Source organism: Orcinus orca, chromosome 2, assembly GCF_937001465.1.
Source record: "Orcinus orca chromosome 2, mOrcOrc1.1, whole genome shotgun sequence".
In the NCBI taxonomy this organism is placed as follows: Eukaryota; Metazoa; Chordata; class Mammalia; order Artiodactyla; family Delphinidae; genus Orcinus; species Orcinus orca.
Window position 1 is genome coordinate 192,578,848 of NC_064560.1, and position 22,882 is coordinate 192,601,729.

General features: G+C 45.7%; 1 protein-coding gene, 1 long non-coding RNA gene and 1 other non-coding gene across 7 annotated transcripts; 1 reads left to right on the forward strand and 2 right to left on the reverse strand.

The window, feature by feature from the left end:
- Window positions 1–7,759: 7,759 nt before the first annotated feature.
- Window positions 7,760–13,258, reverse strand: LOC117199580 (uncharacterized). Of its 5 annotated transcripts, none has more exons than XR_007475292.1 (4): window positions 12,531–13,258; window positions 11,521–12,368; window positions 9,030–9,305; window positions 7,760–8,802 (listed from the first exon to the last, which is right to left on the reverse strand). It is a non-coding gene; the product is annotated as an uncharacterized LOC117199580 (long non-coding RNA). The 5 variants fall into 5 exon arrangements; XR_004480853.2 differs by having other exon boundaries at window positions 11,521–11,695; window positions 12,531–13,251; XR_004480847.2 differs by lacking the exon at window positions 9,030–9,305 and having other exon boundaries at window positions 7,760–8,020; window positions 11,521–11,695; window positions 12,531–13,236.
- Window positions 12,005–12,279, reverse strand: LOC117200270 (small Cajal body-specific RNA 13). The gene has a single exon (XR_004481745.1). It is a non-coding gene; the product is annotated as a small Cajal body-specific RNA 13 (non-coding RNA).
- Window positions 13,259–13,468: 210 nt separating the features above from the next.
- Window positions 13,469–22,600, forward strand: GLRX5 (glutaredoxin 5). The gene is made up of 2 exons (XM_004262374.3): window positions 13,469–13,823; window positions 21,961–22,600. The coding sequence occupies exons 1-2, from the start codon at window positions 13,538–13,540 to the stop codon at window positions 22,137–22,139; spliced, it is 465 nt and encodes a 154-aa protein (XP_004262422.1). The 5' UTR covers window positions 13,469–13,537; the 3' UTR covers window positions 22,140–22,600.
- The last annotated feature ends 282 nt before the right edge of the window (window positions 22,601–22,882 follow it).

The following is a 22,882-nucleotide window of genomic DNA, read 5'->3' on the forward strand; positions in this document are numbered from 1 at the left end:
GGTTTCTCACAGGATACTGAATATCGTTCCCTGTGCTATACAGTAGGACCTTGTTGTTTATCCATTCTATACATAGCAGTTTGCATCTGCTAATCCCAAACTCCCAATCCACCCCTCCCCCATCCCCCCTTGGCAACCACAAGTCTGTTCTTTATGCTTGTGGGTCTGTTTCTGTTTTTTTTAAAAAATAAATTTATTTATTTTTGGCGGCGTTGGGTCTTTGTTGCTGCGCGCGGGCTTTCTCTAGTTGAGGCGAGCGGGGGCTACTCTTTGTTGCGCTGCGCGGGCTTCTCATTGCAGTGGCTTCTCTTGTTGCAGAGCTCGGGCTCTAGGCGCGCGGGCTTCAGTAGCTGTGGCACGTGGGCTCAGTAGTTGTGGCCTGCAGGCTCTAGAGCACAGGCTCAGTAGTTGTGGCGCACGGGCTTACTTGCTCTGCGGCATGTGGGATCTTCCCGGACCAGGGCTCGAACCCGTGTCCCCTGCGTTGGCAGGCAGATTCTTAACCACTGCGCCACCAGGGAAGCCCCCTGTTTATGTTTTGTAGATAAATTCATTTGTAGCATATTTTAGGTTCCACATATAAGTGATATCATATGGTATTTGTCTCTCTCTTTCTGAATTGTGCTGCTTTTATAAAATAAAAATATGACGTGCGTCGGAAGCACAGGACTGGATCCTGGGTTGACTGGGTTCTAGCCCTTGTTAATGCTGCTAATTAGCTGTGTAACTTTGGGTCACTTCTGAGTCTCTGAATCTGTGAAATGAGAGAACTGGAAAAGATCACCTCTAAGTTACTCCTCCCAATTTAAAAAACAATGTGAAAAAAAAAAAAAAAAACAATGTGAATCTTGATTGTACTGGATAATAATGTCATTTAGCATGACTGTTAAACACTACTATTATTATACTCCAAGGAATGAGTAATAACAGAAATAAAAATGTTAAGGTAAAGTCGCCATCTTTATTCCTAAAAAATAAAATCCTTCTGAAAGAGCCTTGCTATATTCCGCTCATCAGTGAGCGGGCCCATCTATTCTCTCTGCTTTTGCTTAAGGAACATCTTAAGTGGTTTTTAATTAATTAGATATTGTAGATTATAGAGGTAATCGTAGATTATTGTAATTGTGAGGTAATTGTAGATTATAAAGTTGTATTAAATTATACAGAGAGAGTCCCCTGTGCCTTTTACCTCGTTTACACCAATGGTAACATCTTGCAAAAGTAGCTGGTACAATATCATAACTAGGATATTGACACTGATGCCATCAAGATGCGGAGTATTTCCATCGCCACAGGATCTCTCATGCGGCTCCCCCCTCCTGCCCTCATCCCCTCCTTAACCCCTGGCAACCATTAACCTGTTCTCATTTCTACAATTCTGCCGTTTCAAGGATGTTATATAAATGGAATCATTTATAACCTTGGAATCATGTGTAATCTTTTGGGACTGGCTATTTTCACTCAGTGTAATTCACTGCTGATTCATCCAGGTTGTCACTGTATCAAGAGTTCATATCTCTTTATTGCTGAGTAGTATTCCATAGTATAGATGGATCATAGTTTGTCTAGCCGTTTACCTGCTGAAGGACCTCAAGATTGCTTTCAGCTTGGGTTCTATTGTGAATAAAACAGCTATAAACATTTAGTACAGGTTTTTGGTTCAAGGTAAGTCATTACACTTAAGTTTTAACTGTTAGTTATAGTACCTGTATACAATACCACACCACCAGAATTTTTCCTATTTATTTGTAGTGATGAACACACTTCAAGGATGTTGAAGTGTCTAGTAACTGCCCAGGACCAGGAAGTTGTGAGCTGTGGAAATTCAACAAAAGCAAACTACATGGTTCCTACCATCAGGAATTTACAATCTATTGGGGAAGCAACATTAAGACTGAAACATTTGAAATAACATTGAAATAACAAGGCAGCACTGCAGGTCATCAGATGCTAGACAGCACGGTACAAAATTGACTCTTAGTGGAATCCAGAAACGGGAGAGAGGAGTGAAGGCTCGAGTGTTTGGGGAGGGCATTGTGGATAAGGTGAGATGTGAGCTACATCTTGAATGATGGACAATAATAATGATATTTACCATCTATTACGGGATTACTGTGTGCCAAGCACTGTCCTCTGACTTTACTTATATTAACTCATTTAGTCCTCATCAAGGTAGCTACTATTATCTAATTTTACAAATGAGGGAACAGAGAGGGTAATAACTGGCTCATCATCACACAGCTATCACATGACTGCCCTGGGGTACAAACCCAGGCACTCTGCCTTCAGCCCACACTCGTATTAATAATCACTGCCCCTTCCGTCTGCCTGGTAGCAATAGCAGAGGGCCATTTTCTGGTCATGATTAAATTCCAATCTGTGTCTTAGGTTATATTTTTACACAGAGCCACAATGAACCCCAAACATTACAGCTCTGGCTTCATTATTGTGATGCGTTCCTTATGGGTCAAGGTTACTGATGAGAAATTAGAAGTACTTTGCAAAGAACAGCACCAGCCTTAGTAACGGAAGAGAAAGTCTGCACATAATGAAGAGGACCAGCCTGGAGGTCTGTTGTGTGTGCGTGTGTGTGTGTGTGTGTGTGTATCAGGGCGTGTAAACAGCAGGATTGAGCCCTCCAGTTACACTGATCACCTGCACATGCAGTGAGAAAAACATCAGAGCTTGTTTCGTATGTACCATGAAACACGCAGGGCTGGCTGAGCTCATCTCGTATGATGACTGTGGTTTTGAGTTCTCTGAACTGCTCTGTACTAGGGAAGTCACAGGCACGCTCAGCGATTTCCTTGGTGCTGAACACGTGAGATGTGTGATTACTCTTCTGTCACAGCCTTGACAGCTGCTCGGCTTTCCAGCTTCACTGTTTTGCCTTAAACAATGGCACGGGGCACACTAGGAACCTGGCTTATTTGTTTGATTTTGTTTTGAAACCTGAATGCAGCCGTGATAATGTCAGCGTTGCGAAGCCAGGGGTGGGTGGGGTGCGGGGGTGGGGGGGGAGAGAGGGGCATGGGGAGGGGGGAGGTGTCGCAGAGTGAAAAGCTCATTGGATGGAAATCTCCTGACGTGGTACCTCCGGGGCTAGGCATTCCCCAGCTGGCTGAGGGCAGGGCAGGTCATCACCCCTCCACATCTACAAAATGGGGCCAGTTCGTGCCCTGGGATCCCCGTAGGAGCTGTCATGAGGATCGCAGAGAATAAGGACCGTGAGAATGTGCTACAAACTTGAAGTTCTGTGCAAATGTGTGCTATCTTGGGAAATGAAACCCTCCAATGACTAGGCTTGCCAACCAAAGTTCATGGCAGACCAACTCAGGAAGAGGCTGTGGGTAAGGAAGACGTCTCCATTAAGGAAGAGAAATCTTTTCTTGTTTTTGCTCCCTGGAGACATGTTTTGGAAATCTGCTGAAACGTTCTCTCCTTGCTTTCGGCAGCCTTGGCTATTCTGAACATGTGATAATATTAGAAGCTCAGTGTGATAGGCAGAGTGCCCAGGATGGGCAGCGGGGGCTCTGCACCCAAGTTAGGGCAAGAGAACTGTGCAGGGCATTTGTGCCACTCCCATCACCATGCAATCGGCTGGGCTCTGCTCGGGGGAAACCCACACTTGGGGCATGGCTGGCCCCTCTACTGGACTGGCGAGGCTTGTGTCAAATAGATCCGCACACCTGTATGAAACCTGTTGCTCTCGATGACAATTCTTGGTGTTTCCCCAGCAGAGGCCATTTCACTGCAGGAGCTTCTTTCCAGCAAACCTTAGAATCTTGCTGCAAACTGGCCCCAGACACAGGCAGCACAAACGCTTTTCGAACTGACTGCCACAAGTCCTTGCACTGCGAGACCCCGGCACCTGGCCTGGAATCTTATAGAACTTTAATCCTCATTTTCTTCTTTGATGCTGTCGAGTTGGTGTGCAGAGAAAAACGGCAAGTACCACCAAATGCACCTGCTGGCTCTTCAAATCGGTACTCAGCAGACAGAAGCAGCCCCCGTGAACAGGCAGGAGAGAGCAGCACGCACACCCTGTGTCCTTGGGTATTTCAAAGGTCCTTGCTGATGCTGCGCCAGCGGGATTAATTCACCTGCTTCAGCAATCAGGGCTGTTTCATCATCCCAGCTGAAATGTTTGTTTGTGTCACTGGCAAATCTGGGCAAAGGACTGGACCCTGTCCGCTCAGTTTACACTCTAAGATGGCCTGAAACACAGGTGCACGCCCACAGATAGCAGCCTGAAGACACTATATCCACTGGCCCAGCTCCTTCATGCTCCAGAGACTCGAGAGGTTCAGGGAGCTGCCCAAGGCTGGGGAACACCCTCATTGCCCAGCCCACAGCCATGCTTCGCTTACCTCCACTGCCAAACCCAGGGGACACTTGGGTCCTTACCTGGCCTCTCTCGGCTTCTGACAGCCCTGACGGGGCTTCTCTCCTGCAAGTGCTTGCTCATTTCTCCTGCCTCCTTTCTCGTCTTCGGGCCTGTCCTTCCCTAACTGCACACATCCCCCAGCTTTCATCCCTGGTTTTTCCTTTTTCTTGCTCTCCCTGCCCGAATCTCTTTTACCATCAGGTCCAGACCTGCCCGGGCAATCATCTCCCCCAGTATTTCAGACATAACCTAATGATTTAGATAGATGCCCCTCAGATTCCTGGAAACTCAGAATGTTCAGAAGTAACCCATGACTCACCCCTTCAACCCTCCCTCCTCCTCCCCCAGTATTTCCCATATTCCTCAGCAGGCAGGAGCTCTAGCGGCTAAGCCAGAACCTGGGAGTAAGCCTGAGTCCTGCCCGCTTCTTCCCAGCCTCGTCCCCACATGCACCAGCCACCAGATGCTGTCAATCCTCCCATCAAAGTGTGGAACGTGGCTTTTGCACTGCTGCCCTTCACCCCTAGCACACTAGCCAGAGCGTGGGAATCGTTCCATCTTACAGGGGTCTCCGGACTGGCCTCCCTCGGTCAGTCTGGGCCACCTGCAATTCACCAACATTCCTACCAGGCTCATCTCTCAAGAACTCTGCTGCTTACACTCTGTGATCTTCTCTCAACCCAAGGACAAAATCCTACTGCCTGGTGTGCCCCCAGAGCACGCCTGGGCCTTCATGCCTTTGCCCTGGCTGTTTCCTCTCCCTGGAATGTCCTTCTCTTTCTCTTCATTTTTTTTTGTCCTTCCCTTTTAAATAGCAGCTCTTTACCTCTTCGTCAACACTCAGTTCAAACACCAGCCCCTCTACCGACTGGCTCTGACCCCTGAGGCCCTGACTGGCTGTGTTGGGGCCCACACCCTCAGCCCTCTCCAGTACTTAGTGACATTCTTGCATCTGTCCTCATCATAAGATGGTGAGGTCCCGGGCAGTGGGAGTGTCTTACTCCACTCCATGTCCTGCTTAGCACAAGCTCTACGGCCAAATGTTTCTCTCCCTCCTATGGCATCTGCGGTCAGTATTGTGAGTTTCACGCAGTTTGGGGTTTCTGAGATACTGTCCTATATTGCTTACCATGTCACGTGTTCTCCATTCAGGAGTTATGCATTGAGCACATACTAAGTGCCAGGCGTAGTACTAAGGACCAGGGGTGAAAAAATGAGTTCTGTTGGACTAGAAGCTGATGGTCTAGTGGGCGGTAGGGCATAAAATTAAACTGTGATACACAGAAAACCCCTAAAGGGTTTCCGTCCCCAAAAGTAGTAAAATGGGGCTGAGTGGTAGGACGCACAGTGGTTATATTCTTTGATGACTGTGTATCCAGGGTTTGCAGAACTGCTTTATGCGCAGCTGTCTCCAGGCCTGATGGTAGCTGAGCTCTCAAGCCCTAACTGATTCATACAGTTTAGAAAAACCCAACTTTATGCCCATATTATTCAACACCTCACCACCTAATTAAATGTGTTAAGTATTTCTAAGTGCTCATCATGGGCTAATATGAGACACATAACAGAAGTAGAATAGGGACTTCCCTGGTGGTCCAGTGGCTAAGACTCCGTGCGCCCAATGCAGGGGGCCCGGGTTTGATCCCTGGTCAGGAAACGAGATCCCACGTGCCGCAACGAAAGATCCTGTATGCCTCAGCGAAGATCCTGAGTGCTGCAACTAAGACCCGGCACAGCCAAATAAATAAAGACATAAAAATATATTTTAAAAAAAGTAGAAATAAAACTCTGTTTATCTGTCATAATGAGGGAAGAAAGTATTCCTCTGAAATTTATTTAACACAACCCCCTTAGGCCATGAGTCTGTATAATTTTTGTTGGCAATCTAATATATACTACGTTTCCTTGACTTCTTAACCAAAGCACATGAAATACCATTTCCTTTTCTGGATGATTTAGAATTACTACACAGGGCTCTAATGCTCAAGGAACTGTGACATGTGAGGGATGTTTCCCCTGCTTACACCAAACGCTTCCAGAATGTGACTTTTCAAAAAAAAAAAAGAGGAAAATCCTCAAATATCTGCTTCTCAATTTAAAAAAATCTCCTGTTAACCTGTTAGTCGTTGCTTCTTCCTGCTTTTAGTGCTAGCCTTTTAAATTTACTGCTCCTAATCTGCTGTGGCTGTAATATTAGAAAACTGAGAGAGTAAACCATTCCCTAAAGTTAGAACAGGACTTGGACGGGAACTGAGAGCCGTTTCCTAGAAACCGGCTAGACACTGTGTGCACTGAACCGACAGCACTTACTGGCTCTTGCTGCCCCTGCTTCCTAAGTAAGACAGACTAGTGCCCCCTACCTGTCTCGTGGGGTAAGGCAGAGACTCATTATGAAATGCTCCAAGTTTCTCAAAATACAGAATGATTTTGAAAGATGATGGGTTATTTTTCAAGAAGGGATTAAAAAATCCCTTCAAGGGCTTCCCTGGTGGCGCAGTGGTTGAGTCCGCCTGCCGATGCAGGGGACGCGGGTTCGTGCCCCGGTCCGGGAAGATCCCACATGCCGCGGAGCGGCTAGGCCCGTGAGCCATGGCCACTGAGCCTGCGCGTCCGGAGCCTGTGCTCCGCAACGGGAGAGGCCGCAACAGTGAGAGGCCCGCGTACCGAAAAAAAAAAAAAATTTAAAAAATCCCTTCAAGTAGGAGGGTATTATTGGCCCTGTTCCCCACCAGCCGGCAGTATGCATGAACCATCACAGAGCCGCAGCTGAGCAGTATGAAGAGATGAACCAATGGGAATAGCTCACCAAGTGGACTGACATGTGCTTAGTTACCCTAAGTGCAGGCCACTGGATGTCTGGAGAGGGGAGAAAGCCTGCAAGTATGTCACCTTCTCAAGGCTTTTGATACAAAATTTTCTTGGTGACTCAATTTTGCAAGTGCAGCCTATGCAAAATGCTCCTCCCTTCTTTTATTTATTTATTTATTTATTACAGTGTAACTGGTTTATAATACAGTCTTTTATTAAAACTCCAAAACTCTGGCTCACAGAAATTTGGTATCAATTAATTCTATCTCAGTAGAGTACACTTTCAAAAAGTGTAAAGTTTAGAATTAGCAAGTGGGATTTTTCTGGCCATAAGAGTAGGAAAAAATATTTTTTAAAATCCTCCAGTTTTTTTCCTGCAAAGGAAAATGAACAGTTAATGTCAGCCCATTTCCAACCCACTCCCCCAATCCGTGAAACTGGGGTCCTTCGCTAGCTACTTTGTTGAAGTAGGCTAGAGCAGTGGATTTCCATGACAGCAAGATTTAATTTTTAAGCCTGAGATTATGAAGGCTCAAAGGCTGAAGTGTGAAATGAAATTCTGACTCAACATAATGAATATTTATGGCCTTGGCAATACATCTTAGCCATCATTCAAAGGAAAACAATAAAATTTTCTCAGTGTTCGTCTGGCCGCAATCTCAGTGATTATCAGAGGAAGACACAGACTCCTGCCAACAGATAAATCTTCCTAGCAAGTGTGACACACAACAGTACTGGCTCCTTGCTTTCTGAATTCTGTGGTCTGGGCACCTTCTCAGAAGTCGCTGGAAATGTAATAACAGTTTGAATCATGGAATCTATCTGCTTGCAAAAAAAAAAAAAAACATAACACAAAACATTAAAATCTTTCACTAAACAGACAGTTGAGGAAAATTCAACAATTCTTTTATCACCTTAAGTCTTAACATGTTTTATGATTACCACTTAATTCTTAATATTACCTGACAGGAGATATGATTTGGGCTCTTTCCCTCGAAATAAAGTTCTCAATAGAACAAAATCCAGCAGATGTCTGAGTTTAAAAGCCTATATATAGCCAGAGACTTCAGGCCTCACTGAGAAAAAGCAGCATGGGGACAAAAGAGAATGAAACTTCCAGAAGTGAAAAGCTATGGGTTATTTGTTTCCTTGGAGTTTTGCATTGAAATTGTTGTCAGTTTAGTTTCACAAAGCATAAAAATCACATCTGTATCCAATACATACATACCCTGGAGATAATTCAGGAATATTTAATTTTCTGTGGGACTTGCTGGCTTTGCTACGATTCCACAGTAAGATTTAAGAAGTGCTTGTGAAGGTAAAAAGAGGAACCCAAAGTGCTCAAGTCTGTCAAAAAGATGTTATTAACAATCTTTCTTTTTTTACTTCTGGTTCATTCTTTTTTTAAAAAAATAAATTTATTTATTTTTATTTTTGGCTGAGTTGGATTTTTGTTGCTGTGCACGGGCTTCTCATCGCGGTGGCTTCTCTTGCTGCGGAGCACGGGCTCTAGGCGCGTGGGCTTCAGTAGTTGTGGCTTGTGGGCTCTAGAGTGCAGGCTCAGTAGTTGTGGTGCACGGGCTTAGTTGCTCCACAGTATGTGGGATCTTTTAGTGAAAAGAGAACTTAATTTAGGGACCAAAATGCCAGAGAACTATTATCCTAGGGCTAATGCAAGTTTCAAATGAATTCATGTACACAAAACCAGTTTGTTGCACTACACATGCATGCCAATATTTTGGGGGTAAATGTCTAGGAGCAGAGGAATAGAGTACAAAGTGATTCACTAAAACTCTGCAATCCTTAGATAAAGACATCTTGAAATAGGCATTACCTTTTGCAGATGTCACAAAGACATTTTTCACAAATCCAGGAAGGGGAAGATGTAAGGGGCAGAAAATTCCAAGGAAAATCCAAAAGAGCTTGTAAGTGATGCTTAGGACTGAAGCCAGGCCTCACACCTCTACAGTCCAAATCCCAGAACAGAATCAGGCTCTGCTGTGACATCCAGGCTTTTCGTAAGTGCCTCTTCAGGAATCCATTTTCACCTGTATCTCCCACAGTGTGTTCTAGACTGAACTAAATTTACAGGACATCATTTCTCTTCATTCTACCCAGAGGAGGAGAGCCGGACCTTTGTGATAGAGTGGAAGGGGGCCCGAATGAGGTCTCCCTTCCTGCCTCTAGGCTGAGCCCACATGATGTGAGAACCTGCGATTAGCAAAACTGAGGCCACTCCCATGGCCAGAGAAGTATTTATAAACCCAGCTGTCTTGTCAGATAGAGGAAGTGAAGATCCCAAAGGCATTTCTTTTCTTTTCTTTTAATATTTATTTATTTGGTTACTCTGGGTCTTAGTTGTGGCAGGTGGGGTCCTTAGTTGTGGCATGTGAACTCTTAGTTGCGGCATGCACATGGGATCTATTTCCCTGGCCAGGGATGGAACCTGGGTCCCCAGCATTGGGAGTGTGGAGTCTTAACCACTGCGCCCCCAGGAAGTCCCTGCAAAGGCATTTCTATCTTTGCATTACGGGTCAGCAAACATTTTCTCAGGGGCTGGGCACTGCCTCGGTTTCTCACACATAACAATTACTTCTTAGGGAATCACGTTAATTCCAGGGTTGCAGTGATGCTCTAAAATTACTGAATAGCTAAGGGGCACCACAGAGAACGGTCTCAAGCTTCAGCTTGGGTCTATGGAAATCTGGGTCTCGAATGCCATTTCAGCTCAGGAATGTTTGGTGGCTCAACCTGTTGTACAACACCTGCAGCCACTCTTCTCTTAAAATGACACTCACAGAATGCTCTGGCCAGCTCAGACCTAGACACTTCTGGGTCATGTGCCCTATGCACAACCACCACACCCTGTCAGAATGCAGCGTGACCTTTAGGACTGAAGTTAGGGTACGAAAACACTGACATGCTAAGTGTTCAAACAAAGTTTCATCTTAGGCTCAATAATCCTGACTCTTCATTTAGAGCTGATATATAGAAAGAAATGATCTCAAATTTATAAGGTTTTAATTATGGGTTCAACAGTGAATTTGCTTTTGGTGGAGTGGGGAGAAAGGAGAAATTTTACTAAATATAGTAAAGGCTTATCTATAAATAAGCACAGGGAAGAAAAACATTTTTAGGATGCCTGAGTCAGCATGTTTACATGGTATGATTATTTAGTTTGGGGTCTAATTACACTTTGTGACCCCAAATCCTAGGATTCTCCTAAGTTTCCTGTACTTCCCACCCCTACCTCCCCATTAATGTCCACATGGGAGATCACAAACTGTGATAAAGATGGTGACTTCCATGTTCAAAACACCCAAATGGGGCTTCCCTGGTGGCGCGGTGGTTGAGTCCGCCTGCCGATGCAGGGGACACGGGTTTGTGCCCCGGTCCAGGAAGATCCCACATGCCGTGGAGCGGCTGGGCCCGTGAGCCATGGCCGCTGAGCCTGCGCGTCCGGAGCCTGTGCTCCGCAACGGGAGAGGCCACAACAGTGAGAAGCCCGCGTACCGCAACAAACAAACAAAAAAACACCCTAATGCATTTGAGCATAAATGCAGATTTCTTACAACTGTTTAAGAAGTGTATTTTTATCATACTTTCTCACTACAGAATTTCTAATGAGAAAGCTCGTAACTCAAATGCCACATCATATATAAGAAGTTGGTGCTTTGGAAGAAATATTTTGAACACTATTTTCTTCGATTCTTTAAGTCACTGATGTTTGGTGCTAATACTTGATGAGTGGTTTTAAGTCAAAGACAGAAAGCAGTATGTTCAACACATACAACATTTTGCATTTTAGGTTGCTTTATTAGAAACTTAAATTTAGGTGCATTGTTTCAATTTCTCTGGTCTAGATACATGATCTTTTTTCCTGGCCTTGGTCAATACTATCAAAGCCATCCCACTTAGCTCCCTGAAAGAGCCCCGACTTGCTTTCCTTGCATTTCATGGATGTCCTTATCATACTCGACTGTACACAGCAACTCTATTATAAATTTGGAGAACACAGGCTTTGTATTCTTCCTGCTGAAGGACTACTCTTAACCTTTAATGACAGCTGTATTTTCTCAATTTAATAAAATGTCTGCCAACTGTACTGGCAAAGCCAGTATCACACACTAGATAAGTTACATGACACTCCCCATGACTAGCACTACGTCTCTGGATCCTCACATCGTAAGTTTGCAAATTCTTCTCCCTATTCCAGTTAACGCAAGAGCGGAATGAGACAGTTCAGAGTAGGCAATAAACAATTCAGGTTTTCTGGAGTGAACTGCCAATATTTATTAAAAAAAAAAAAACTAAAACAAACTTACCAGAACATAAGTATGAGTAAAAGTTAGGTGACTTTGCAAATAATATAGCCCCTACTGTTAGGTGCACCAGATGCTGGACTTTTGAAACAACAGTTTCACATCGCTTCCTGTATGTTACTGTCCTGTATATTTCTGTATGATGTTTGTTCCTCTGATTTACCTGGAATCAATGACTCTAGAGGGGAAAAAAAAGGACTCTTTAAGAAGCTGATCAATTTTGGGTCCCACATTAGAAAACTACCAAACATCAATAACAACCACGGGGATAAAACAAATACGTCACTGGGGAGCACTTCTGAGTAACATCTTGAGTTTATTTTCAGCTTACTGGCCTCAAGTCTCCCGGTGAACGATTATTTGGAAGATTCACTTGCTGTCAGCACATGTACTAATTTTCTGATTTTTAAACTTGAGCACCTCCAAAGCAGAACCAGGTCACCTCCAGCCACAAATTTTTAAATACTTAGGGTTTAAAAAGAAAGTAATTTGTAGCAGTACTTAGTGTCCAACAGAAACCACTCCATCTGTTAAACAACATCTGACTGCAAAAGCTTCTCTTACTGTCGGTTGATAGATAATGACATGGCACAGCCATTATCACCGTGGCAACAGTAATCGGAAACTATCAGAGGAAAATTGCACATGGCACTGCTGTCCCTTGAGCAGCCATGCCTCAGCTTCCTCTGGAGAATGCTTTCTCTGCAAGTCTGGTGTGCTCTAGGGTACCACCAACCCAGCACCGCTCCAAGACTACAGACCACGTGGCGATTTCACTGAGCCCCGCTCTTCTGGGATCATTCTTTCCACCAATGTGAGCACCTGCTAGGTTCCAAGCACTGTTCTACGTACTGAGAATACAGTAATGAATGAAGTCGACAGTCTGGGAGGGAAGTCAATAAACAAGTTAACAAATATATGTCAAGATGTACTAAGCACAATGGATAACAGAGAAAGCAATGGGCCTAGAGAGGCTTCCCTTTCCTCCTCTCTACCCTCACATTGATTTGTACCTGCTTCTCATTTCTCAAGCTCTGGGCACAGGTCCCGCGCCGGCACCGTGCCTTGCACGCAGCAGCTGCTCAGAAAACGTCTGTCGAATGAACCAATTCCTTTCTTAGTTCCCCATTCAACCTTTCCTGGGCCCAAGCCCAGGGGCTTAGGTCGGCTGGAAAGTCAGCGAAGCCCCGATCACACAGACGAGAGCTCTTTACAAACTTTAAAAATCAAAGTTGTTTTAGTGAAATAATCGCGCTGCAGAGGCGGGAACCACGGGAAGGGGTCTGGGCCTCTGCTCCCACGGGGGCAGCGGGACCACAGGAGGGCTGCGACACACGGCCCGGGCCCCGACGCCGTAGCCCCGGGCAGGCCTGGCCGCCAGAGCCCGGCGCAGTCCCTGCTCTCGCCGCGAACAGCCGCGGCCTTACTGAAGCTCCGGGAAGCTCACCTAAGCCGGGAACGGCGGATCCAAGCCTGCTCCAGCCCCCCCACCACCCGGAACGCCAGAACCAGCGGCCGGCCAACCGCGCTGCCGTGGCAACGCAACCTCCGCCCGCACCGGAACCGGAACCTTCATCTGGAAGTGACCCCTTCCCGGCGTTCCGCGGAACGACGAAACCCCGCCCAGCGCCTGTCCCAAGTCCTCCCGGAGCGTCCCAGCAGGCCCGTCTACCCTTCAGAGAGAAGCCGTCTTCCCTCTCGTTTCGCCTCCCCTTGCCTCGGAGCGTGACCCTGATGGACATCCACTCTCTCCAATCAACTGACAAAACGGTTTCCGTAGGCGATAGAATGCGGCTCAGGCGTAAGGACCGCCTCCAACCTGTCGGGGCGGGACGAGTAACATGATTGGTGGAATCCAGCAATTGAGGGCCAGGGTTCTCCAATCACGGAGAGCTTTTTGTCGCCGGTCCAATGAGGGCCTCCGGGGGGCGGGCCTGGCCTCCGCGGGCCGGGCCCCGGGAAGGCTTCGGCTGGCTCGCCCAGGTCCTTGGCGGTCGAGAGCTCAGGCCAGCGTGCGGGGATGAGCGGGTCCCTGGGCCGGGCGGCTGTGGCTCTGCTCCGCTGGGGGCGCGGCGCGGGCGGCGGCCTGCGGGGCGCGGGCGTGCGGGCGGCGAGCTCGGGCGGCAGCGGCTCGTCGGAGCACCTGGACGCGCTGGTGAAGAAGCACAGGGTGGTGGTCTTCCTAAAGGGGACTCCGGAGCAGCCCCAGTGCGGCTTCAGCAACGCCGTGGTGCAGATCCTGCGGCTGCACGGCGTCCGCGACTACGCGGCCTACAACGTGCTGGACGACCCCCAGCTCAGGCAAGGTCAGAGCCGGCTGGGGGCGGAGCTGGGGGGCGACCGGCCGAGGCCACTCTGCGGGGTCGAGGGTCTGTCGGGCAAGGTTCGTCCGGGGGCTCGAGGGGAGTTCAGACACGAGCTTCCACACGGGTCTAGGGTGGGGGCCTGATCGACTTGAACTGGATCTCGAGGATCTGGGCCTCTGGGCTAACATGGGCAATGGAGTAAGTCCTAGCGGTTCCCCAGTCCTCACTCTGAGCTGAAAAAGGCATTTCGGGGCCAGTGCTCTTCGGCTGAATCCAAGGAGCGTGGTCAGCAGCCTGACTCCCTGCTCTGCAGGGCTGGGAAAGTGGGCGGAGAGGGATACAAGAAGAGCCATTAGAGGTAAGCACTTCGGGGACACTTTGAGGGGCTGCCCTGCCTCGTGGATAAGGGGAGGTGCTGTTGATGGCGGGGGGAGGGTCGAGGTTGCCCTTGTCTGAGGCTAGGGGCTCAGAGGCTGGCCTGTCGTGCCTCAAGGCTCGGGGTGACAGGGACCGTTCTCTGTTGCTGCTACAGGAGCGGTTGACACAGCTTTTGGACAGGTGTTAGTTGGGATCTGGTGTGGGAGAAAAAGACATGAAATTTATTTTTAGATACTCAAGGATGGGGGAGATTTGTGGTGGCTAGGGATTGGAGAGGCTTGTGGGGAGAGGGACGAAGAATGACTTCTGGGCCCTAGCTCACTCAAACTTGGAGCTCCAGGAACCGGTCAGGGTCTGGGGCAGACACAGTAGTGTCTGTGACTTTTCAGTGGCCCAGAGGGGAGAATGGAGGGCCCTGACAGTTAACTAGCATCTTTTCTGATGAGCACCTTGCTGAGAACCTTACCTGCATTCTTCTATTTTATCTTAGTGCGGGAGGAGAGAGAGGCCAGAACACCTGGGTCTGTTCCTTGGCTGGGGTGGGTGGGCTTGTTGGAGGCATGGGGGGACCGTGCCTGTACCCCCTGAAGGGTGGCATTCCAGTTAGACTTTCAGTGACTGAGTTCTCCCCGAGTTTCCTGATGTTGTTTAGTGACAGTGTTCTAAAAAGTGTTTTAGGGCCTCAAGTTCTATGGTAGTCTACATTCAGAATTCTGTATTTTGCTCTTCTACATTTGAAGTTGTCAATCATAGTCATTCCAACAGAGATGGGACAGGCTGGCGTCAGGGAAAGGCTCTGGGTTAGACTCCTTTGGCCAATCAGCTGTGCAACCGAGGCAAGGTACATGACTGCATTTTCCTTTTCGGTAATATGAGGATAATGAAACCACACTTGGCAAAGGTTTTGTGAGGAAAAAAGGGAAAAAAAAACTTTTAGAAAGTGCCTTGTCCTCTTATCTCGCACTCAGAAGGCATCCATTAAATGGTAACCATTTTATTATTAGCACTTTATGGTTTTAAAAGTATTTTTTCCCATGGAATCTAATCCTTATAGAACTCTCGGTTTTGGTGGATGGAAACAAGGGGTGAAGCAGCTTAGCGTTACTGGGAGGCACACGTAATATTTCCATGTGCTGTGCGCATGGCCCTCCCCCTCCTGGAGTCCTGGAATGCTACCAGCTGCTGGCTTTCTTCACAGACAGGGTGATCTGCAGGCGTCTTCTTGCAGCAGCAGTGGCGTCTCTGCCTAAAAGATAAGATAGGAGAAACCACTCTGTAATCTTTCTGCTGGGACCTTGCCTCAGGCCGCTTGCAAATTGCCACTGTGGTCCTTATTAGAACGTTGTGTTGTTGATATCTTGCTTAGCTTAAAGTTTTGAGAGTCTTTGGTTTATGAATTTCTGTTCTCCTGTTTAATATAACCAGAGATGGTATAACTGAATCACTTTGCTGTACACCTGAAACATTGTACATCAACTATACTTGAATTAAAACATTTTTCTGAAATATAACCGGAGATGGGCTATACTGGAATATGGCCAGTAAACTGAAAGTCACAGCAGGAATAAGAATGTTTGCCGAGAGCACTTATGTATCTGACTTCCAGTCTTCTGTTCTTAAGTGTTCAAACAATAGCAACGGGAATTTAACCCTTAAATTCCTTGACCATTGGGCTTCATCAGACCATTCCTTTTAGTTAGTGAGTGTGTTGCATACATATTGAACATAACACGTCTTTGAACATAACCCGTCTTTCGTTGCCTAGAAAAGTAAACCTTAGGGTAAGTATTAACCTCTAGACTAGGGCAGGGTGGTGTAAGCACGTTGTTAGAGTGGGCAGTAGTTTAGCCAGGGTGAGGCATTGAAACATGAAGGTTCTTCATCTGTTCGCTCTCCACACCTTCAGCTTTACCAGGAGAGACTGACAGGCTGTCTGATGCTTGCTTTTGCCAACTAAAGATATGTCTGTGAACTTTTCCCAGACCCAAGGTCACTTCTAGTAACAGGATAGGGGCTTCTGCAAAATTGGCCTTTCCTGTTTTCTTGTGCCAGAGAAGGCTGAGTTTTAGAAAGGACCCAAGTCGGAGGAAGACCCTCAGACACTGTCTCCTAGTTCTGGGCACTGGGTCCAGGGAGTATGATGCACAGAGGTGTCAGCCTGAGGCCTGAGACTGAGGCAGCTTTGCGTTTTGGCCTTCCTCAAGGTTTGTTCCTTTCTAAAAATCTGGAGCACCCACAAGACGGCCACATAGGGTCACGGTGGATGGATGTCACCATATCCTGCTCTTGGTCTTAACAAAGACTAACCTTTACTTTCAGTTGCAAAAGTAACATGTGCTCATGGGAGAAATTTGGAAAACACTGAAAATCTAAATAAAATGAAAATCCCCTGTAATTCCGTATAAACCATTATTATTAACATTTGGATCTAGTTTCTAACAGTTTTTTTTTTTTTTTCTTTTTTAACAGAGTTGAGATCACCCATGTCTATATATAGCATTTTGCCCTCCTGAGAGCAGGGAACGTGTCTTCTGCGACTCCCTGAGCACTGTGTGTGATGCTTATGCAAAGCGAGCTTTCAGTGCGTGTTTTAATGAATAAATAAATGCTTCTTTTATTTATCATTTTATCATAAACTCTCTTTCCTGCTCTTAAAAACATTATAGAACTCGAATTTCTGCCTACTCAGATCACCACTGTATTCCTCGAGTCGGGAACAGCGTCTGTTGAATGAATACCCATCATCCTATTGTTGAATGGTTATTAAGTATTTGAAAATATGCCCAGCCTTTCCAGTATCAAGGAATTTCAGGCAGTAGTAGAGCTATGACGTTGGTAAGCATTAAAAAGCAGATAACAAGTGTGCACGGGTGTCTGGTGGGCAGGTTGTATGCTGCAGATGGGGGTATAAAGTGGCACCCGCACTTGGAAGGAGTGACTATCAGTACCCAGTCAAGTTGAAGGTGAACAGAGCTGAACACCCAGCTCTTTCACTCCCGGCTATTTAGGCTACATCAGGGATCGACAAGCTTCCTTGTAAAGGGCCAGAGGGTAAATAGTTTAGGCTTTGGGGGCCTGGTGGTCTCTGTTACACCTATTCAGCTCTGCTGTTACAGTGTACAGCAGTCAGGGACAACACATAGACGGATGAGCGGGGCGAAGTTCCAATAACACTTTATTTACAAAAGAATGTGGACCGGCTTTGGCCCGAAGGCTGTAGTTTGCCACCCCTTTGTCTAGAGAGACTGTCCCCTGCATGTGAGCTAGGAGATGCATGTAAGGGTGAGCACTGCAGTGTTCCTTGTGATAATGAAAAGTGGGCAAGAACAGATCTTGGTCTGTTAGCAGCAGACTGAAGAAACCAACTGTAGCTTAGTCATGATGGAAAACTAAATTGTGGTTAAAATGAATTAGATCTAGGGACTTCCCTGGTGGTGCAGTGGTTAAGAATCCACCTGCCAATGCAGGGGACACAGGTTCAATCCCTGGTCTGGGAAGATCCCACATGCTGCGGAGCAACTAGGCCCATGCACCACAACTGCTGACCCTGTGCTCTAGATCCCGCGAGTCACAACTACTGAAGCCCGCGTGCCGCAACTACTGAGCCTGTGCACCGCAACTGCTGAAGCCCGCGCGCCTAGAGCCCATGCTTGGCAACAAGAGAAGCCACTGCAATGAGAAGCCCGCGCACTGCAACGAAGAGTAGCCCCCGCTCTCCACAACTAGAGAAAGCCGCACAAAAACAAAGACCCAACGCAGCCAAAAATTAAAAAAAAAAAAAAAAAATGTATTCTCAAAAAAGGCGATGCTTAGTCAAAAAGCAAGTTACAAAAAGGTAATTGTGGCTTAACGTCGTTTGTGTCTATAAATGTTAAAGATGTGGAACAGTCCCATGGATTGCAGATCCATGTGTCGTGCAGGTGGGGCTCACAGTGGGGCAGGAATGACAGATGCCAGCCTCCGGCCAGAGACCACCTCTGGTGGTCAAGAACCTGGCCTTTGGACTCCTGGACACCTGGACTCAAATCCTGTCTCTACCGTATGTCAGCACTGTGACGCTGGTTAAGTTATTTAACCTCTCTGAGCCTTCATTTCTTCATCTGTAAAATAGGGATAATTATACATAACTTGTAGGAATTTTGTAAAGATGAAATGAGATTAGATATGTGAAAAACTTAGAGTATGAAACTCAGGAACCCTTAGCTCAGTAAATGGTATTTTTATTATTGCATTGCATGCTTCACTGGTATGCATTCTTTCCTGCATTCTTTCCCTCTGTTTACTTGCGTACATTGTCAGGAGAGCATTTCTGTGGAGGGTGGGGTAGAGGACACTGACGTGGAGAGAGTAGCCACAGTGCACCTGGCGCTGTGGGAGCTTAATTCATTTCACCAATTATATCTTATTTAATCTTCATAACAAATATGTGAGGCATAGAGTTATTCCCATTTTACAGAAAAGGAAACAGGTTGAGAGATGAGCAGATTTATCTGAGACTGTATTTACAGGCCAGCCAGCCACAGTCTGCTGACCCCAAACCAGGGCCTTGACCCTCTCGGCACCGTGGTTTACTTTTTGGCAGGCAGTGCTAACATCATTCTCTTAAGTTAAGGAAGATGGAGAAATACGTGATTCCAGGAGGAGGTGACATGACTTGCCCGAGGAACAGAGCCTCGTTAAGTGGCAGAGTTGGCATCAACCTGTGTCAGACTCTGAAGCTCGTGTACTGAAAATCTACCACAAAAAAAGAAAACTATAATCGTGTTGCTCTTACAATTATTGTCCAAACCAGGAATGGGGTCCAATATTCTGAAATGTCATGAATTTTGAAAAGTACCTTTTGAAAGTTCTGCAAGGGAATTTTCCAGAACATTTTCTCCCCTCTCACTTGATACTTCAGAACATGACATTTTTTTGGTGGGGCAGTAGGTGTATGTAGAACAGATTTTGTAAGACAGCCTCCTAACTCCCAGTCCTAGTGTTACCTGTTATATAACTTGGCAGTCACCATTTTCTGTCCCAAACTGAATCACAGTTGGTCATCTATAAAATATGGTTATCATTAAAATCCATTCTTGGGTATGCTTTTCTAATTTTCAAGAGTTGCTCTCTGATTCTGAGTTATTCCATGTGATATTTACAAGAATTATCACTGTATATTGCAGTTACTGAAAATTTAAAGGGTGAGAAAAATGAGCCATGTTTAAACAATTAATTGTGAATTGACAGAATTTGTTTTAGTTTTCAATTTATGAATGTAGTCTTACTGGAAGTTTCTCACTTCACTCTGTAGGAAGCAATTTGGGTATTTCCTTAAATATTTAAACTTGTAATCGGACTTTTTAAACATGGAAAATGGCATTGTTTTTAGGAGAGATGCCAGAGCTTTGCTTTGACAACAGCCACCTGTAACACTTGATAATCTAAAAATTAAAGAAGTAGTTAAGTTTAATTTTGATAAAGTATCAGCTGGTAGGCACCTTGGATGCTGTCACGATGCCATGTGTTCTGAGGTGGGTTCTTCTGAGTTCTTGAAGTTATTAGGACAGTCACAGGCCAAGGGGTTTGGAAGGAGTTAGCCTCCCTTGCATGTGACTGTATGTTGGATGTTCAGGATGGTGGAAAGCCCACTTATTTTTGGTAGTTTTGGCGGTTAGGATGGATTTCCTTCCTTCCCTTATAGTTGAGGTGTATGGTCTGCAACAATGTAATGTTTAGTTGTTGCCTAACGCTTTGGTTGAGTGTAGTACCATAAAAACGATTGATGAAAGCAAGTCATTCTTTTACTCAACAAAGATTTTATTTTAAAAAATTGTACTTTTTAGGATAAAACGTGGTTTTGGGTGGCCCTCAGATGGCAAATTTGTTTTCACCTTTGGTTTGTTTCAAAAATTGTAGGCACTCGCCAAAAGAATCAGTAGATATTCATTGCCATGAAAAGCTTAATACAGTGTATTATTAATTGGGAAAAAAACCCAGATATAATATTGTGCAGATAAATGGTTCATGTACATAAATGTAACAGATGTTTAAGAAAGTTTAGAAGTAAAAAGTTCATATTCTGAACGTTTCTTTATCTCCCCCCATCATAAAGTAAAAAAAGATGTGTTATTGGAAACGTAAAGTTAAGTTCTGATAGACTCTTTGTGTTTGAGGGTAGAGTTTAAAAAAAAAAAAAAATCCAAAATGAAGAGCTTACATGCTAAGTAATTGTTTATGTAGCACCAAACATCAGAGTGATGAAAAACTTGAATTCAAAAAAAACCAAAAAACAAAAAACTTGAATTCATCAGGTATTCAAGTATAAAGGCATTCTGATGGTTAATGGAATTTGCCCTTTATTGGTAACCTCCAAACCTCTAGCTGATTTTTTTTTTTAAACAGAAACCCAGAGTGGCTTAGAAGTGAGCTTTTCCGGGCCTATAACGTTGTAACCATTTCTCTCTCCATGAAGTCTGTCTGCAGAAGAAAGATAAAGCTCTCTACTGGGGGCCCTCTAGCGCTGTCGGTTAGAGCGAAGTTGCTGGTTTTTTTTTTAGAAAGCAGTAACTTTTAAAAGAGAAAAACACATGGTATCTTGGGAAGGTTATTTGTAATATAACTCATATTGGTAATCTTATTTGGTAAAACTCATCTGATAATAAATGCTAGGGCATCAAGAAAAAGGTTTTGTATTTTTAGTTTGTTTACACAAAAACCACCACTTGACCGATTTCTAAAATTTGTGTAATACTGTCTTTTGCCTGAAGACTTTGTTGACTTTTCTGTTTCATTTATTTGTACATTTAAAAAAGTATACTTCATCTCAACCTCTGAGTAGAAAAGGAAGTAAAAGGTAAGGAGGAATTTAGAAAAGAGGGAGTGATCTTTTCTGCCTTAAGATTGAAACCACATTTCCTTCCTAGCCATCATCCTCGTGGCGCAGCACTGCACAGAGTCATCCCATGGCTTCACTGTCCCTGAACATGCTTCATCTCGGTGTGTCCTCAAAGCCGTTGTCTCTTGGGCGGGGAGGGGGTCTCACCCCGTGGCCCTGTGCCCAGCCCAGGACGTGGACCTTCGTGAGCTTTGGGCCTTTCCTTCATTTCACTCAGTCCCTGCGAGTTCTGTGCTGAGTCAGATCAGCTGTCCCATGGAGAGCTCATCTGAGGGGCTGAATAGGACGAGGGCCACAGTCTAGCCACAGGAGAGGGATTTTTCTTTGGGTTAAAGAATTATTAAAGATCAAAGCCAATGACTCAGTGTCTGTAAATTCACCAGCTGAGACAGGCACGGGAAACATTAGGTGGGGGCTGCCCAGTGTGCCAGTGAGTTACCAAGACGGATCCACGTTCAGTAGGCCATTTGGGAATGGAGTGGCATTTCTTCCGTTTGTTTGTTTTGCTGAAAACGTGGCCCGCAGAAGCATGGGGAATATAGCCTTCTGTATCTTGTGTCACTTGCATTAACCAGTCAAGTTCTCTGCCATTAATCCAGGGTCGATTGTGTGTCAGGTAGTTTATGAGAGCCTTACTTAACCTGATTCTCATCAAAACTTTGTGAGATAAGGGTGGAAACAGAGGTTGGAGGCCTCACTTTATAATTGGAAGAGTCAGCGGTCCATTCAACTCAAAAGCTTATGCTCTTTGTAGCAAATACACGGTCCCCCAGCGATGGGGAGCCAGGAAGGGTTACGGGGTGTCCCTAGGAGCAGGGAAACGTATTTTGCCGTACAAGTATTTGACCACTGACATGACGGTTAAATGTTCTTTCCCCGTAGGCATTAAAGACTATTCCAACTGGCCCACCATCCCACAAGTGTACCTCAACGGCGAGTTCGTGGGGGGCTGTGACATTCTTCTGCAGATGCACCAGAATGGGGACCTGGTGGAAGAACTGAAAAAGCTGGGGATCCGCTCCGCCCTCTTAGATGAAAAGAAAGATCAAGACTCAAAGTGAGGGTGGCCCACGCGAGGAAGCCGCTGGTGTCAGAATCTCACTGCCAGAAAAGCCTTCCTGATTCTGGGTTTTGCTCTTCAGATGACTGTTTGCACTGATTCCTCCAGTTTGCAAACAGCCTGGTGATTTTAGCATGTCTGGTGTTTGAGCAAGGAATATCCTACCGTGAACGTAATTGTAACCACTGCACTGTCATAATCAATGTTGTACGACGAGATTGCTGTACACACGATTCCTTCTTATGTTGTCCTTTGCTCTTTGCTTGATTCAGGAGTAAACCTAGGAGCTTTTGAATCATCATTATTATTCATGAGTCCTCTGCAAATATGTCAGTCTGCAAAGATCATATACCCCCCCGTCCCTAATTTTTTGTAACTTGTTCTGTTAAGAAAAATGATGGACAAGGAAGAAAATAAGATAACCGGGGTGTTGTTTTTTAAAATAAACTGCCAACCCAGGGATACCACGTGTGAGTTGTTAATCTGAATAGCAATAAGTATTTGTCTTCGTCCGTTTGGGATGCTATAACAAAATACCGCAGACTGAATGACTTATAAACAGCAGATACTGATTCTCACAGTTCTGGAAGGTGGAAGTCCAAGACCAAGGCTGTAGCACATCAGGTGTATGGTGAGGGCCTGCTCCTGCTTCACAGACAGCTGTGTTCCCACTGTGTTCTCACAGAAGCTCTTTGGAGTCCCTTTTATAAGGGCACTAATCTCATTTATGAGGGCTCCACCCTC